Source organism: Oncorhynchus mykiss, chromosome 2, assembly GCF_013265735.2.
Source record: "Oncorhynchus mykiss isolate Arlee chromosome 2, USDA_OmykA_1.1, whole genome shotgun sequence".
Lineage (NCBI taxonomy): Eukaryota > Metazoa > Chordata > Actinopteri > Salmoniformes > Salmonidae > Oncorhynchus > Oncorhynchus mykiss.
The window spans coordinates 34,367,103-34,384,501 of record NC_048566.1 but is presented as its reverse complement, the minus strand read 5'-3'; the positions used below and the strand labels follow the sequence as shown (position 1 = coordinate 34,384,501).

Here is a 17,399-nt window from a genome sequence, read left to right as displayed (position 1 = left end):
CAAAAATTAAGGACCAAACATCTCGCGGTAGTTTGTTCATTGCCTGAGTTATCCACATGCTATCGCGACAACAGTGTTACATTTTTCAAAAATGTAGATCATCTGTTTTCATCTGGATTATTTTCCATCAACAGAAACCTGACAGAAACTGTGCATCTACTTAACTTTCCAAATCGGAAGTTTATTTAGCATATATAGATAGATGCACACAGGTTAGTAGTGTATGAAAATAAATATGAATCAAAATAAGAGTTATAAACCTACTTGTTAATTTACAGTTATTTAGTATTAATGTGTTTATTTATGCACTTGGTGAAACTGCAACAACCACTGAGCTATAATAACGGGAACAACAAACAATAACATTCCAAAAACAAAATTATCTGGTGACGGAATGCGAAAAGGCGTCAGTTGTATCCATAGAAACTACCACATAATAATGCTGCTTCCACCTATTGGTTAAAACTATCATCAATTTCAGTATGTCCTTTTCCAATTCGGGCACAAACTTTCCAATAATATGCCCATTAATAAACTGCAACCTTGAAGGAGAAAACAAGCTTGAAAAAGAATAATAAAATAACAGGTGTATCCTACATATTTGCCATGGTGGAGGAGGGTAAGGGACTGCTCAGTGGCTCAAAGGAAACATGTTTGTCCTTTGTTTTGTGTTCCCTTGTAGTGGATGGCTGCATTATTCCTGAACGATTATGTCGCACCTGTTGTTGTTCAGTGTTACTAGCTACCGCTAGGCTAATGTTTCTAAAACAGACTATGTTTCTTTGTATATTGAGAGCCGTTACAATGTACCAAATGCCATGATATTGAATGCATTGTTATATTGTGTCAATTATCGGAAGTTGTACCTCAGGTATGACCCATGGAAGCAGAAGGGAATTTATATAATGCCCAACCCAGTTAAAAAGGTGAGAAGAGCAGACAAACTACCCCAGAAGTTAAAGGGACCAGACAACAAGTAAGTTGTATAGAAGTAGTTTCAGTCAATTCAGATACTGCACATACATAATGTCAAAATAGGCCTAGTATTTTTTGGGACATTTTCAACTAAAATATTTGCACATAACTGATGTCCTGTTTTGACTGGAATAAAAGGATTGACCAAAATGTAACATTTTTAGAGAATCACATGATCTCAGGAAACTACTGTCCCTGCTTGAAACTAATGCTCACAGACACCAGGTAAGGACATGTCAATTCAGCTGAATGTCGAACCCTCTATTTTGTGTTGTACAGTCGTGGCCAAAAGTTTTGAGAATGACACAAATAATAATTTTCACAAAGTCTGCTCCCTCAGTGTCTTTAGATATTTTTGTCAGATGTTAATATGGAATATTGAAGTATAATTACAAGCATTTCATAAGTGTCAAAGGCTTTTATTGACAATCACATGAAGTTGATAGAGTCAATATTTGCAGTGTTGACACTTCTTTTTCAAGACCTCTGCAATCCACCCTGGCATGCTGTCAATGAACTTCTAGGCCACATCCTGACTGATGGCAGCCCCTTCTTGCATAATCAATGCTTGGAGTTTGTCAGAATTTGTGGGTTTTTGTTTGTCCACCCGCCTCTTGAGGATTGACCACAAGTTCTCAATGGGATTAAGGTCTGCAGAGTTTCCTGGCCATGGACCCAAAATATCGATGTTTTGTTCCCCGAGCCACTTAGTTATAACTTTTGCCTTATGGCAAGGTGCTCCATCATGCTGGAAAAGGCATTGTTTGTCACAAACTGTTCGTGGATGGTTGGGAGAAGTTGCTCTCGGCAGATGTGTTGGTACCATTCTTTATTCGTGGTGGTGTTCTTAGGAAAAATTGTGAGCAAGCCCACTCCCTTGGCTGAGAAGCAACCCCACACATTAATGGTTTCAGGATGCTTTACTGTTGGCATGACACAGGACTGATGGTAGTGCTCACCTTGTCTTCTCCGGACAAGCTTTTTTCCGGATGCCCCAAACAATCGGAAAGGGTATTCATCAGTGAAAATGACTTTACCCCAGTCCTCAGCAGTCCAATCCCTGTACCTTTTGCAGTATATCAGTCTGTCCCTGATGTTTTTCCTGGAGAGAAGTGGCTTCTTTGCTGCCCTTCTTGACACCAGGCCATCCTCCAAAAGTTTTTGCCTCACTGTGCGTGCAGATGCACTCACACCTGCCTGCTGCCATTCCTGAGCAAGCTGTACTGATGGTGCCCCGATCCCACAGCTGAATCAACTTTAGGAGACGGTCCTGGCGCTTGCTGGACTTTTTTGGGTGCCTTGAAGCCTTCTTCACAACAATTGAACCTCTCTCCTTGAACTTCTTATTAATGAGCCGATAAATGGTTGATTTAGGTGCAATCTTACTGGCAGAAATATTCTTGCCTGTGAAGCCCTTTTTGTGCAAAGCAATGATGACGGCACGTGTTTCCTTGCAGGTAACCATGTTTGACAGAGGAAGAACAATGATTCCAAGCACCACCCGCCTTTTGAAGCTTCCAGTATGTTATTCGAACTCAATCAGCATGACAGAGTGATCTCCAGCCTTGTACTTGTCAACACTCACACCTGTGTTAACGAGAGAATCACTGACGTGATGTCAGCTGGTCCTTTTGTGGCAGGGCTGAAATATAGTGGAAATGTTTTTTTGGGGATTCAGTTCATTTGCATTGCAAAGACGGACTTTGCAATTCATCTGATCACTCTTCATAACATTCTGGAGTATATGCAAATTGCCATCATACAAACTGAGGCAGCAGACTTTGTGAAAATTCATATTTGTGCCATTCTCAAAACTTTTGGCCATGACTGTACAGTATGATGTGATCAGGTTTGTCTGCCTGACATTCCAGGTGGCAGTATTGAGTCAGTCATGTAAGGTCCGCAACAGTGGAGGAAGATCCCAGACCATTCTCCAGCTAAATACTGCCAGCAACAATAGGAGTCAGATTCACATAACCTCTGAAGATCATGAGCTGGAGAAATTCAGGTATATCCCTAAATAATTCATTTAGGATCCCTTGAATATGATTGATCACATAATTAACTTTTCTTTCACATCTTTCCGTCTAACAGTGCAACATACAGAAATCAACATTGTTTCAACAGTCATCCTCAACATAAGCTTTTTTTGGAGATCCTTACCTCTTTGGTCAAGAACAGACTGTGCAGGTAGTCTCATGTGGTATAAACAATTTTTGTGCAGCTGATGAAGGTCTTGAAAGTTGCTCAGTTGTGTGTGTACTTCCTTTGTAGTGACTGGGTCGACCATGCACCACCTGAGTCTGTCCTTAGAGTACTCATCTGTCTACGATTGCTCGTAAGAGAACCACTTTATCAGGTAAAACGAATGATGGGCCTTTTCTTCCTTCAACTTCGTATGATGTAAAATAGATATGACTCGTGCTGCCTTTCTCTTTTGATTTGTTGACAAAAACCTGACAAGCAAGCAGGACAATTCAACACTCTGATTTCAGGTATCTTTTTAATTCTCGTCATACCCTGTCTTTTCAGAGAGTTTTTCATCAACTCCATGGTGTTGATCTTCTCGCAAGGGTAAATGTACTTTAAATCTATTTAAAAAACCTTCTAGTCTGACAGTCCTGTGTTGCTTTTTATAGCTGTCACTTTCTATCCCTTTCCCTCCCTCTTTAGTACATGGAGTTGGTGTGCAGCAGTTATCTGGGGTGTGGAGAGCAGACATTTGCCATGGAGAAGTTGGTCACCATGACGTGTGAGTTATCAAATCCCCCCAAAAAGTAGCCTGTATTTCCCTCGACGTCCTTCCTTATTGTCCCTTGTCTCTTCATTCCCGAATAGATATGCTTCAGAAACTGTCTGCAGTGGAGGACCAAAGGCAGTGGGTTATTGAGAGTGGCGCTCATAAGGTAAACAATTGTACAAATGTCACTGCCTCATACAATGTACTGTAGGATTGTGTTAAATTAAGAACTGTACTCCTAACTGACTGTTAGTCCAATGTCTGTTCCCCATTACTTGTGGATAGGTTTTTGTTTTTTTCTGTCTTGGAAAGTAGTAACTAATGAGCATATAATGATGTAAGATTTCATGCTCATGCTCAGACCCTGGTAAAGCTCCTATCAACACGTGACAGCAGTGTATTACTAGGTGCCCTCCTAGCACTCACCTCATTGGCTGAGAGGTAACTGCTCTAATAAAGGGACCTTGGGACATCATGCATACCTTTAGTAAAAGTATACACTGTAGCTAACACTTAAATACATAACTTGATCTATCCCCTAGTTCAGAATGCAAGAAGAAGATAGGAGAGTTGTCAATCGTGGAGAATCTTCTTGTTATACTACAAGATTATGACTTACTGTCCAAAAGGTACAGTACCTACCTCCCTAGTCAGTCACACTCTATGCGTTCATCTTTGCACAACAAAGTTGCCTCAAAATAACAGTTTGCCTTACACCCCCCATCAACAGCATGACTATATCACTGGCAATAACATGCATCTTCCAATGTCTTGCTTTGATATGTGTTTTGCGTATCCATTTTTCTTTGTGTCCCTTTCAGGATGAGTGCAGAGTTGCTGCGGCTGCTTTCCCCGGTGCGGCAGGTGCGGGAGCAGGTGAGGGAGTGCGAGGGCCTGCCAGTGCTGCTCAGCCTGCTGCACGGGGAGCACCTGAAGCTGCTGTGGAGCGTAGTGTGGGTCCTGGTCCAGCTGTGTGAGGAGCCAGACACCAGCGCTGAAATACGCACCTGGGGAGGGGTGCAACAGCTGCTTCACATCCTCGACAGGTGAGAGGCTACCTGGATAGACTAAAGAAGTATCATACAAGTTCATGGAGAGCATAGACTACTCAGGAGTTCACTGGGTCAAATGCAGTATATTGGGTGAGACCTAGGTTAGTGCATATTATGACCTTAAGAAAATTGTGATTATGGGAAAATGGTATGCAACCTCTGGTTAAGCTAATATAGTATTGTCAAGAGTTACTCGAGAGTTTAGTGGGTCAAAGACAGTGGTTGAAACAATGGTTAGTGATTATTATGACCATGAGGAAATTCAGATGATGAGAAAGTGGTATGCAACCCAGACCCGTAGGGTTCCGTAATGTACTGTATGCTGTCTGTTCCAGTGAGCGGGCGTACGTTTCGGACCGCTCCTCTATCGAGGCCCTCTGCAGCGCCAATGCAGCGGGACGCATCCAGAGACAGCACGTCAGTGAGGAGCTCAGTCCACAGGAGGATGTGGACGACACCATGTCTCTACAGTCAGGTAGGAATATACACTGGACATGTTGGATATTTAGACTACTAACCCTAACATGATCTTGTGTAAATGTCTGTCTTTATTGAAGCATGCTGTGCGGCTCTGACTGAGCTCGTTTTGGATGACACCACTGCACATCAGGTGGTTCAGGTAAGGGCGCCTAGCCACAAACAGAAACAGAGTGTTGGCTTACATTAGAACGATCAATGAACTGGGCAATATATAGGACTATGATATTGATTCAGAATTGTGTTAGTGGAAAGGGCATTTTTGAAATGCATTCTCTTTGCTTCGTCAGGAGAATGGGGTCTATGTAATTGCGAAATTGATTCTGCCACAAAGCTTTCGCAATGGACCAAAAGCAATATCCCTACAGGTATTACACATTACATAATGGTGTAATTACAATTATCATGTCATGTTTGTCCTTATACTACAATGACAGTCATTATGTTATTGTTGATGTTGACAGTGCTATGCATTTCGGACCCTACGTTTCCTCTTCAGCATGGAATGTAACCGACATCTATTTAAAAGGTGATGACATAAGACATTGTTTCTTAAAGTCAATGTACATCTTTTTTTCTTTCAGAAAATGTACTTTAAAAAAATACGTGTTTCAGGCTCTTTCCTACAGATTTATTTGAGATGTTCATTGATGTTGGACATTATGTGAGAGACATCACTGTCTATGAAGCACTTCAAGCAAAAGTTTCTCTCTACACTGTGAGAAAACTGCTATACTGTAAAAACATCTACACGTAACATATGCCACTGCCAAAATAAAGGAAACACCAACATATAGTGTCTTAAAAGGATGTTGGGCCACCAGGAGCCAAAACAGCTTCAATGCATCTTGGCATAGATTCTACAAGTGTCTGGAACTCTATTGTGGAAGCACCTGCTTTCAATATACTTTTTATCCCTCATTTACTCAAGTGTTTCCATTATTTTGGCAGTTACCTGTACGTTCATTTGCCCTGTCCTGTCTCCTTTTAGATTGTAATGTAAAGCCCCGTATAATCAGAATAATGATTCATTTACTATTTTCATGAACTATTCTCTGCCGTCATTACTACTCTACTCCACTCTGTGAGGATTGTTTACTGGCGTGTTGGCTTACATTTAGCAGGAGGAATTGGACAGCCTGAGGGAGAATATTGAGACTGTCGACCAGAACCGCCCTCCTCTGAGAGTGATCAATGGCTACTCCATACTGGACCATCTAGGCACTGGGGCATTCGGCAGTGTGTTCAAGGTAGAGTCTCCCACTGAGCCATTCATCAGTGCCAACCTTAATGTGCCTGTATGAGTGGACACATGACAATTACAATGTGGTTACAATGTGGTTGTGATTGATGTGGCATGTCTGATTGTGCTTTGATTTCAAGGACTCATGATCACTAGAATTTTGCTACCTCTACATGTTTGAATTTGTACCATTTGGCATGACTATGGAGTGGTTTTAGTGCCAAAAGAAATTGAATCCGAAGTGTATTTTGGCACTAATATCACTCCACACTTGTCTTTAACATTCTTTCTGGTGTATTTTCTACCTGTTTGGTTTTGATTGTTGTGTGCGGTTGTGCTGAGAGGTGAGGAAACAGAGTGGTCAGATGCTTCTGGCTCTGAAGGAAGTGAACCTCCACAACCCTGCCTTCGGTAAAGATAAGAAGTCCAGAGACAGCAACGTGGAGAAGATAGTGTCTGAGCTCACCATCATTAAGGAACAGGTTAGCATTGGTTTACTATCGGCCAGATACAGTAGTTCATGTCTCACACGTTGCTTTTGTTTGTTGATATTCTACCATGTGGTTATATACAATATTACCCACAACACACCAGTCAGTACCTCTTTTTGAATGATGAGCACTCATGCTTTTTTTTCTCTGTTCCCTGAAGATGACCCATCCAAATGTTGTGAAATATTACAAGACATTCTTGAAAGGTAAGTATCAGACACACACCACTATTTTTTTAAATTTCTGTATTTTTTTATTTAACATTTATTTAACTAGGCAAGTCAGTTAAGAACAAATTCTTATTTACAATGACGGCCTACCAAAAGGCAAAAGGCCTCCTGCGGGGACGGTGGCCTGGGATTAAAAATGAAAATAAATACAATATAAATATAGGACAAAACACACATCACAACAAGAGAGACAACACTACATAAAGAGAGACCTAAGACGACAACATAGCAAGGCAGCAACACATGACAACACAGCATGGTAGCAGAACAAAACATGGTACAAACATTATTGGGCACGGACAACAGCCCAAAGGGCAAGAAGGTAGAGACAACAATACATCACACAAAGCATTGAGTTAACATTATTAAGATATCAGCTTTTTAAATGGCTATGAACACTGTTTCAGGTGACAGGCTATATATTGTCATGGAGTTGATAGAAGGTGTTCCCCTCTGGGACCATTTCAACTCTCTGAAAGAGAAGGAGCAGCAATTCACAGAGGAGAGACTTTGGAACATATTCATCCAGGTAAGTATCGGCCTCCATTGCTTTGCACTGACAACAAAGCTACTGTAACCGTGAATTCTCTCTTGGATAATTGCTATGAATGAATGAATGAATCGTTCAATGCTATGATGTTGTTTACTAAAGAATGCATATCCCTGGGTTTTTTTTCTCCCGATGAAATTCCTCAGATGTGTCTGGCTTTAAGGTACCTGCACAAGGAGAAGAGGATTGTCCACCGAGACCTCACTCCTAATAACGTCATGCTTGGAGAGAGGGACAAAGTCACTATCAGTCAGTCAATCACAGTTGTCCTTTTCATGCTCTATTTCTCTCTCCTCATGGCATCTTCTACTAAAACCAGAGTCACACGTAAATATGAATGAGTCCAATCCTTCCGCAAACCACTTACCATTCGTTTTACATACATCATGTCCTTATGCCTGAGGGTATACGTGTCGGTAAAACATTTGACCTGAATCCATTTCAGCTGACTTTGGGCTGGCTAAACAGAAACAGGAGAACAGCAAGCTAACATCAGTGGTTGGGACCATACTGTACTCCTGGTGAGTTATGTGTATAGTTGTTACTCATACTCAGGGGAGATTTCAGGTAGATCTGTCCTGTTGATGAAGTAGGTCGTCTCTTAAGGTACGACTGCCTTTATCAAGCTTCATTACTGACACTCCAATATCATTTGAATGATCTCTACAACTGCCATTTTGCGCGTGTGTGTGTGTGTGTGTGTGTGTGTGTACAGTCCAGAGATAGTGAAGAGTGAGCCATATGGGGAGAAGGCTGATGTCTGGGCTAGCGGATGTATCCTCTACCAGATGGCCACACTGAGGCCCCCATTCTACAGCAGCAACATGCTCTCCCTCGCCACCAAGGTAACATGCAAACGCACATATGCACACACACTACTCACATAGGTTCTCTATGTATCTAGGGCTATTGTTGCTAAACTGTGGTTTGTGTTAGTAGATTGTGGAGGCAGTCTATGAACCAGTGGAGGAAGGCATTTTCTCAGAGAGAGTCACAGACATGATTAAATGGTAAGTATAAATATAGTATAAAAGTATTCAAATATGATGAAGTTAATTCATTTATGTTTCCCTTAAAGATCTTTGATGTGGATAGCAAAGAGCTCCCATTGTATCAAACAAATCAATGATGGACAATGCTTGATAAGATGCTACATTATCTGATTACTACCTAAATAACTCCCATAATACCCCTCAGCTGCCTGACAACCGACGCAGACTTGCGTCCAGACATTGTGGAAGTCAGCTCCAAGATCTCTGACATCATGATGAGGTTCATGGACAGTTTGAATACTTCTCAGAATGCTTTGGAGAGGAGGGCAGAGCGAGACAGGAAGCGAGCACAGAAGTACTTCCTGGAGAGCCATCGGGGCAGGGTCAGCTGCTGCCACTCCTCTAAAGACCAGGAGAAAACCAGTACTAGGACTGACTCTGATGAGTCCATGGTACCATATTTCTCTTTAGGCCACAGCTCAAATCAAAGCAAAAAAATACCCAGCCAAGGTAAATCTTTCTTGGATTATATGGCCATAATTCATGTTTCTCATAACATTTGCTACCATCTTGATTATGATCTATGTGTTTATATAGATAATGGCTCAGATAAAGATCTAGATCCCTCTCATACCAACATCTCCACTGTCTCGGGGTATAAAGACGCTGGTGAGCACTTGAATTCAAAATGCTCACTTGAATTTAGATCATTCAATTACTAGGAGTATTTTCAAGTGTCATGTTTGGATTGAAATCAATTTATGTTTTTTTTATTGTTAAAGGGCCGATAAAGAGTAGTGTCAGTGCTTCTGTGGTAGATGAAGCAAACTTAGCTGGGTGAGTCTATATACGATCATACTCTGATATATTATATGTTGTTGAATGTTACCCATATCATCATTTCATCTGAAGAGTGCCTATACTGTTTGTGTCATGACAACAGTTTGTCAGTCAAGTGATTAAAATAACCATCCTGTTTTCCTCAGTGGTGAGTTTGCTGTTCCGAAGCCAAAACCTCGACCAGGTAAATTGGGTCATTTTGAAGGATGTTCTTCTTTCCTCCTTCAACTTTGGTTAAGTGGGTTCAACTCAACTGATAAACATGTGGGTTTCATAGTGTCAGCAGGAATCTGTGTGTCTCAGAGGAAGGTTCGGCAGATCGATGATCCCGTCCAAAGACTCCTGGTACAACTGCATAAGATCATTTACATCACTCAGGTAAGTGTATATGTACTTTAGATTTTTATTTGATTTAGAGTTCCGATAATAGTAATGAGAGCTATGTACCAGTTGGTTGGTGTATACAGTATGTCTAGACATTTGAGCCATTATATTTAAAATCGTACTGTTTTTGACCAATTTATGTTCAGCTTCCCCCAGCTCTTCAGCACAGTGTGAAACGGCGGGCGATTGAGAGATTCAAAAAGTCCCTGTTCCACTACGAAAGCAGTCCCTACAATCTCAAGGTGGAACTTAACAAGGTAAGTACAAGACACCAGGAACTTACAGCAACGTTAGAGCGGTCTGCCTCAACTATGGATTTGCGCTGCGATAGTCAGCGTGGCATTGTAAGCCTATATACCAGTCTAGTTCATCTAACAGGTCAAACCCGTATGTGTTGATCTCCATTTTGTTTCCAGCTGCTTCAGGGGTCTCCAGAGCTAATGGAGTCAGGCTCTGCCAGCTCAGACTGGTGGTCTCTGGTCCAGTCTTTTGGAGGAGACCATCTAGGTGCTGCCAAGCAAGCAGGGTTGGGTAGGTTACTTTCTAAATGTAATCCGTTACAGTTACTAGTTACCTGTCCCAAATTGTAATCGGTAACGTAATCTGATTACATCCGGTTACTTTTAGATTACTTTCCCCTTAAGAGGCATTAGAAGAAGGCAAAAATGTATGTTACCAATTGAACAACGTCTATTGCAGGATAAATCAATGTTAAAGTTTACATAGCTGGCCATATATGGATGTTACATTTTCCTTTATGGGTTGGTTATGTAGGCTTCTTCTAACCCATCGCTTTCTAGTACATATAATAATACCATTAAATTATATCTTTACATTAAAAACCAAAGTCTATCAGAATTCCAGTCATTCCAATGAATGTTTTACACCCTGGATCTTCAAAAATAGGACATGGAAATGTGGAAGTATAGATTAGCCAAATTGTTTTACCTGGACATGACCCCAAAACGAACGACTTATTAGCCAGCCCTACTCTGTTGTTTATGATTTATGATTGTTATCATGGAGGACTGATTGGGCTCATTGATTCGAGTTGAAAAATACATTCTGCTCTCATGGAATGGCATGCTTTGAGCACTACTGAAAAGTGCTATTTACATGTGAAAAAGGAATGCCATATGCTACATTTGCTATAGGCCCATTGTTTACCTTTTTGTTGGTGACACTTTGATATCTTGATAATATGCAGCTGCTTAAATCCACAGATGAAACAATAACAAAACGGTCGCCCCGCCTCTTTTGGTAACAAAAGCTGAGGGATGGGCCTGGAGAAATGTAACCACTCTCAGATTAATAGACAGAGCTATGGATGCAAGGACTGACCATCCATGATATCAACATTTTAACCATGTTATGAGGCTATACAGTGTTTGTTTATAAACATTGGAGTAAAACAAGCTTATATTTTGGGTTCTCATGGAGTGTGACAGTTGAACTAAGCTCATGAGGCATTTATACGTTTTTTCACTGGCTGTCCACTGGTTTCAAAAATAATGAATGATGGGCATCTTCCTAAATTCAAATATTATTGGGTTCAAATACACATTTAGGTTTGTGAACAGCCATCCACAACAACCACATTCCGTACGGCGCAAATAGCTAAATGAGAGAGCAGCAGTGTGATTCACATCAATGCGCTATGTAGATAACAATAGTAAGTGATATCCGTATCCACGTAGACGACACAACTACTGTCATCCTTACCTCCAAGCGTTTATTCAAGTTGGATAATCTTTGGATGCCGACAGCAGTCGCACCATTTGAAGACATAGCTTGGACTGTAACCTACAAAAGCTTATTCCTGCGATCCATCAAACACATTTGGTGTGTCATCATAGTGGTCTCTGAGTTGTGGTCAGACTCGCTCAGGTGGAACAAACTTAAACTTGCACCTTTTTTCAATGCTGATTTGAACGTCATTGAGAAAACAGAGAAGTGTCAAAGATTTTTTTTCTCACAAACATCCTTTCTGAATTTAAAAGTAATCCTTGAAGTAATTATCTAGTTTTTCCAAAGTATCTGTAATCTGATTACAATATTTTTGCTGGTAACGGATTAGTTACTTTATCCCTTACATGTAATCCATTACTCCCCAACCCTGAAAGCAAGGTACCCTAACCTCAGTGCTAGTGCATACTGGTTAACGTAGTGTCACGATCATTATAATGAGTGGACCAAGATGCAGCGTGGTATGGTTCAATCCTTTTTATTTTGAAGAGAAACTCAAGGAAAACAATAAATCGTGAAGCTACAACAGTGCTCACAGGCAATTATACATAGTCAAGATTCCACAAAGGGAGGGGAAATGGCTGCCTAAATATGATCCCCAATCAGAGACAACGATAAACAGCTGCCTCTGATTGGGAACCAGACCAGGCCAACATAGAAATATAATCACCTAGATGACCCACCCTAGTCACACCCCGACCTAACCAACATAGAGAATAAAAAGCTCTCTATGGTCAGGGCGTAACACGTAGCAACCTAACAGAATACTGAGCCAAGAACCAAAGCTACGTGATGAGTGTTGTGTTCTCATGTTGTCTCCCATGGGGGTTGCTATAACCCTTGTCTAGGTGTTTAGAAGCCTAAAATGTAACTTTGTGCTACAGGTGATATGGAAAATGGTGATCTCAAGGAGGGAATCAGCTATGAGCAGATGCAGGTTAATATCAGTTTGTTTTATTGTATAGAAATAAATACAATAGGATAGCCTGTTGTAGTTGACATATTTATGGACATGTGGATGTCTATGTCTGGCTGAAACTCTGAATCTGGTTAGGAAATATGAATGCTATAAGTGATCTTTCATTTCAGGCCATTATAGAGGAGGTTCTGGAGGAGAATGGATACTACAACGCAATGAGGATTGACCAGGGTGCAACAGGGACAAACAAGTGACCATCATCCTTATAAATCATTTCTTCATTGGCATGCTAGTGTTTTCCAGTCACACTGTCGAAATGGGCTAGCACTACATTTCTTTGAGAGGCTGATAACCTTGAGAAGGAAGTAGATCAATGATACACAGTCTGCATAAAGGGGAAGTGTTTCACGACAGGCTCAAACAGACAAATAGGGTCAGAGTACTAATTTCGGGTCAAAGAAAGCAGTCATACGTCTTCAACACATATGTATATTAGACTATTTATGGCCTATGAAATTGAAGCTGTATGGTCACTTGGAGTTTTTCCTCTTTGAGTTTGCACTGAGCTAATGTACTCATGCATTGATCATATGTACAAATCTATACAGATTCTAGGGTCTTTCTCAGTGTTGTGTGAGGTTTGTGTGGTTATTTTGTGATCTCTCTATCTCTCAGGTTACACTTTCTTTAACTCTAAGTAGACTCAGGATAGGGATATTACTGCTTTATCTCTGGTATTGTCTGACCTGCATCAGACGGCATGTTCCTAATGTCGCTACACAATGACTTGTTTGTTGTTGTTGTTGTTGAGGACTTTTGCACAGTTAAATAGTCTACTTCCAGATGATATTCTATGTTAAATGTTATTAATTGTACATTTTCATTTGTTTCTAAACAGCAATGCTTTGAGGAAATCTCAGGTGAAGCGAGATGCACTTTCTACCTATGTTTAACTTTCTTCAGACAGGTATCCGTGTCCTCAGGTCTGTGTGTTAATAGAAACTATTGCATGTATTTCCATTACATGGGAAATAAATCTATTGCTGTGGAGAATTCTGTTTGTATGACTGGCTTTAGATTATTCAATTAAATGTATTTATAAAGCCCTTCTTACATCTGCTGATGTCACAAAGTGCTGTACAGAAACCGAGCCTAAAACCCCAAACAGCAAGCAATGCAGGTGTAGAAGCACGGTGGCTAGGAAAAACTCCCTAGAAAGGTCAGAACCAAGGAAGAAACCTAGAGAGGAATCAGGCTATGAGGGGTGGCCATTCCTCTTCTGGCTGTGCCATGTGGAGATTATAATAGAACATGGCCAAGATGTTCAAATGTTCATAGATGACCAGCAATGTCAAATAATAATAATCACAGTGGTTGTCGAGGGTGCAACAAGTCAGCACCTCAGGAGTAAATGTCAGTTGACTTTTCATAGCTGAACATTCAGAGTATCTCTACCGCTCCTGCTGTCTCTAATGAGTTGAAAACAGCAGGTCTGGGACAGGTAGCACGTCCGGTGAACAGGTCAGGGTTCCATAGCCGCAGGCAGAACAGTAAAAACTGGAGCAGCAGCACGACCAGGTGGACTGGGGACAGCAAGGAGTCATCTGGCCAGGTAGCCCTGAGGCATTCTCACAGGACACCGGATAAGACAGGAGAAATACTCCAGATATAACAGACTGACCCTAGCCCCTCGACACAAACTACTGCAGCATAAATACTGGAAGATGAGACAGGAGGGGTCGGGAGACACTGTGGCCCCATCCGACGATACCCCCGGACAGGGCCAAACAGGCAGGATATAACCCCACCCACTTTGCCAAAGCACAGCCCCCACACCACTAGAGGAATATCTTCAACCACCAACTTACCATCCTGAGACAAGGCCGAGTATAGCCGGCAAAGATCTCCGCCACTGCACAACCCAAGGGGGGGCGCCAACCCGGAAAGGAAGATCACGTCAGTCACTCAACCCACTCAAGTGACGCACGAGGGACGGCATGGAAGAGCACCAGTAAGCCAGTGACTCAGCCCCTGTAATAGGGTTAGAGGCAGAGAATCCCAGTGGAGAGAGGGGAACAGGACAGGCAGAGACAGCAAGGGAGGTTCGTTGCTCCTACCTAACCTTTCCGTTAACCTTCACACTCCTGGGCCAGACTACACTCAATCATAGGACCTATTGACGAGATGAGTCTTCATTAAAGACTTAAAGGTTGAGACCGAGTCTGCGTCTCTCACATGGGTAGGCAGCCCATTCCATAAAAATTGAGCTCTATAGGAGAAAGCCCTGCCTCCAGCTGTTTGCTTAGAAATTCTAGGGACAGTAAGGAGGCCTGCATCTTGTGACCATAGCGTATGTGTAGGTATGTACGGTAGGACCAAATCGGAGAGATAGGTAGGAGCAAGCCCATGTAATGCTTTGTAGGTTAGCAGTAAAACCTTGAATCAGCCCTTGCCTTAACAGGAAGCCAGTGTAGAGGCTAGCACTGGAGTAATATAATTTAAAAAAAAAGGTTCTAGTCAAGATTCTAGCAGCCGTATTTAGCACTAACTGAAGTTTATTTGGTGCTTTATCCGGGTAGCCGGAAAGTAGAGCATTGCAGTAGTCTAACCTAGAAGTAACAAAAGCATGGATACATTTTTCTGCATCATTTTTGGACAGAAAGTTTCTGATTTTTGCAATGTTACGTAGATGGAAAAAAGCTGTCCTACAAACAGTTGTGATATGTTCATCAAAAGAGAGATCAGGGTCCAGAGTAACGCCGAGGTCCTTCACAGTTTTATTTGAGACGACTGTACAACCATCAGGATTAATTGTCAGATTCAACAGAAGATATCTTTGTTTCTTGGGACCTTTTAACAAGCATCTCTGTTTTGTCCGAGATTAAAAGTAGAACATTTGCAGCCATCCACTTCCTTATGTCTGAAACACAGGCTTCCAGGGAGGGCAATTTTGGGGCTTCACCATGTTTCATCAAAATGTACAGCTGTGTGTCATCCGCATCGCAGTGAAAGTTAACATTCTGTTTCCGAATGACATCACCAAGAGGTCAAATATATTGTGAAAACAATAGTGGTCCTAAAACGGAACCTTGAGGAACATCGAAATTTACATTTGATTTGTCAGAGGACATACCATCCACAGAGGCAAACTGATATCTTTCCGACAGATAAGATCTAAACCAGGCCAGAACTTGTCCGTGTAGACCAATTTGGGTTTCCAATTTCTCCAAAAGAATGTGATGATCGATGGTATCAAAAGCAGCACTAAGGTCTAGGAGCACGAGGACAGATGCAGAGCCTAGGTCTAACGCCATTAAAAGGTCAATTACAACCTTCACAAGTGCAGTCTCAGTGCTTTGATGGGGTCTAAAACCAGACTGAAGCGTTTCGTATACATTGTTTGTCTTCAAAAAGGCAGTTTTTAATTTAAAAATTGAGAGGAATGGGAGATTCGATATAGGCCGCTAGTTTTTTATATTTTCTGGGTCAATGTTTGGCTTTATCAAGAGAGGCTTTTTACTGCCACTTTTAGTGAGTTTGGTACACATCCGGTGGATATTTATTATGTTCAAGCACAGGAAGCAGCTCTTTCAGTAGTTTAGTTGGAATAGGGTCCAGTATGCAGCTTGAAGGTTTAGAGGCCATGATTATTTTCATCATTGTGTCAAGAGATATAGTACAAAAAAAAACATGTGTCTCCCTTGATCCTAGGTCTTGTGCAGACTCGGGACAACTGAGCTTTGGAGCTCTGAAGTGAAAGCCATCCTCTCTTAGGGAATGATGCTTTTTAGTTAGCTTTGCGACAGTATCAAAAATACATTTTGGATTGTTCTTATTTTCCTCAATTAAGTTGGAAAAATAGGATGATCGAGCAGCAGTGAGGGCTCTTCGATACTGCATGGTACTGTCTTTCCAAGCTAGTCGGAAGACTTCCAGTTTGGTGTAGCGCCAATTCCGTTCCAATTTTCTGGAAGCTTGCTTCAGAGCTCGGATATTTTCTGTATACCAGGGAGCTAGTTTCTTATCACAAATGTTTTTTTGTTTTTAGGGGTGCGACTGCATCTATGGTATTGCTCAAGGTTAAATTGAGTTCCTCAGTTAGGTGGTTAACTGATTTTTGTACTCTGACGTCCTTGGGTAGGCGGAGGGAGTCTGGAAGGGCATCTAGGAGTCTTTGGGTTGTCAGAGAATTTATAGCACGGCTTTTGATGATCCTTGGTTGGGGTCTGAGCAGATTATTTGTTGCGATTTCAAACGTAATAAAATGGTGGTCCGATAGTCCACGATTATGAGGAAAAACATTGAGATCCACAACATTGATTCCACGGGACAAAACTAGGTCCAGAGTATGACTGTGGCAGTGAGTAGGTCCGAAGACATGTTGGACAAAACCCACTTAGTCGATGATGGCTCCGAAAGCCTTTTGGAGTGGGTATTAAAGTCACCAAAAATGTTAATATTATCTGCCATGACTACAAGGTCCGATAGGAATTCAGGGAACTCAGTGAAGAACGCTGTATATGGCCCAGGAGGCCTGTAAACAGTAGCTATAAAAAGTGATTGAGTAGGCTGCATAGATTTCATGACTAGAAGCTCAAAAGACGAAATCATTGTTTTTTAGTTGTTGTAAATAGAAATTTGCTATCATAAATGTTAGCAACACCTCCGCCTTTGCGGGATGCGCGGGGGATATGGTCACTAGTGTAACCAGGAGAGGAGGCCTCATTTAACACAGTAAATTCATCCGGTTTAAGCTATGT

General features: G+C 41.5%; 1 protein-coding gene across 2 annotated transcripts; it reads left to right on the top strand.

The window, feature by feature from the left end:
- The first annotated feature begins 475 nt into the window (after positions 1-475).
- nek10 (NIMA-related kinase 10) lies at positions 476-13,686 on the top strand. Of its 2 annotated transcripts, XM_021560056.2 has the most exons (34): positions 476-619; positions 872-976; positions 1,140-1,200; positions 2,847-2,983; positions 3,070-3,165; positions 3,250-3,334; positions 3,508-3,549; positions 3,649-3,727; positions 3,814-3,881; positions 4,077-4,156; positions 4,258-4,344; positions 4,537-4,761; positions 5,103-5,242; positions 5,325-5,386; positions 5,535-5,612; positions 5,709-5,773; positions 5,860-5,962; positions 6,366-6,494; positions 6,832-6,969; positions 7,139-7,184; positions 7,616-7,737; positions 7,905-8,007; positions 8,204-8,279; positions 8,474-8,603; positions 8,698-8,768; positions 8,956-9,260; positions 9,348-9,419; positions 9,533-9,587; positions 9,737-9,774; positions 9,868-9,968; positions 10,121-10,231; positions 10,391-10,505; positions 12,605-12,657; positions 12,810-13,686. In XM_021560056.2, the coding sequence occupies exons 2-34, from the start codon at positions 906-908 to the stop codon at positions 12,891-12,893; spliced, it is 3,228 nt and encodes a 1,075-aa protein (XP_021415731.2). In that variant the 5' UTR covers positions 476-619; positions 872-905; the 3' UTR covers positions 12,894-13,686. The 2 variants fall into 2 exon arrangements, with proteins under 2 accessions (XP_021415731.2, XP_021415724.2); XM_021560049.2 differs by having other exon boundaries at positions 476-976.
- Positions 13,687-17,399: the final 3,713 nt, after the last annotated feature.

Excerpts from the sequence above, each read along its gene's own strand:
- nek10 (XM_021560049.2), top strand. The coding sequence starts at position 819 with ATGATATTGAATGCATTGTTATATTGTGTCAATTATCGGAAGTTGTAC. Across the intron at positions 3,882-4,076 it reads TTGAGAGTGGCGCTCATAAG|ACCCTGGTAAAGCTCCTATC; the intron begins GTAAACAATTGT and ends GCTCATGCTCAG. Across the intron at positions 9,775-9,867 it reads GAAGCCAAAACCTCGACCAG|TGTCAGCAGGAATCTGTGTG; the intron begins GTAAATTGGGTC and ends TGGGTTTCATAG.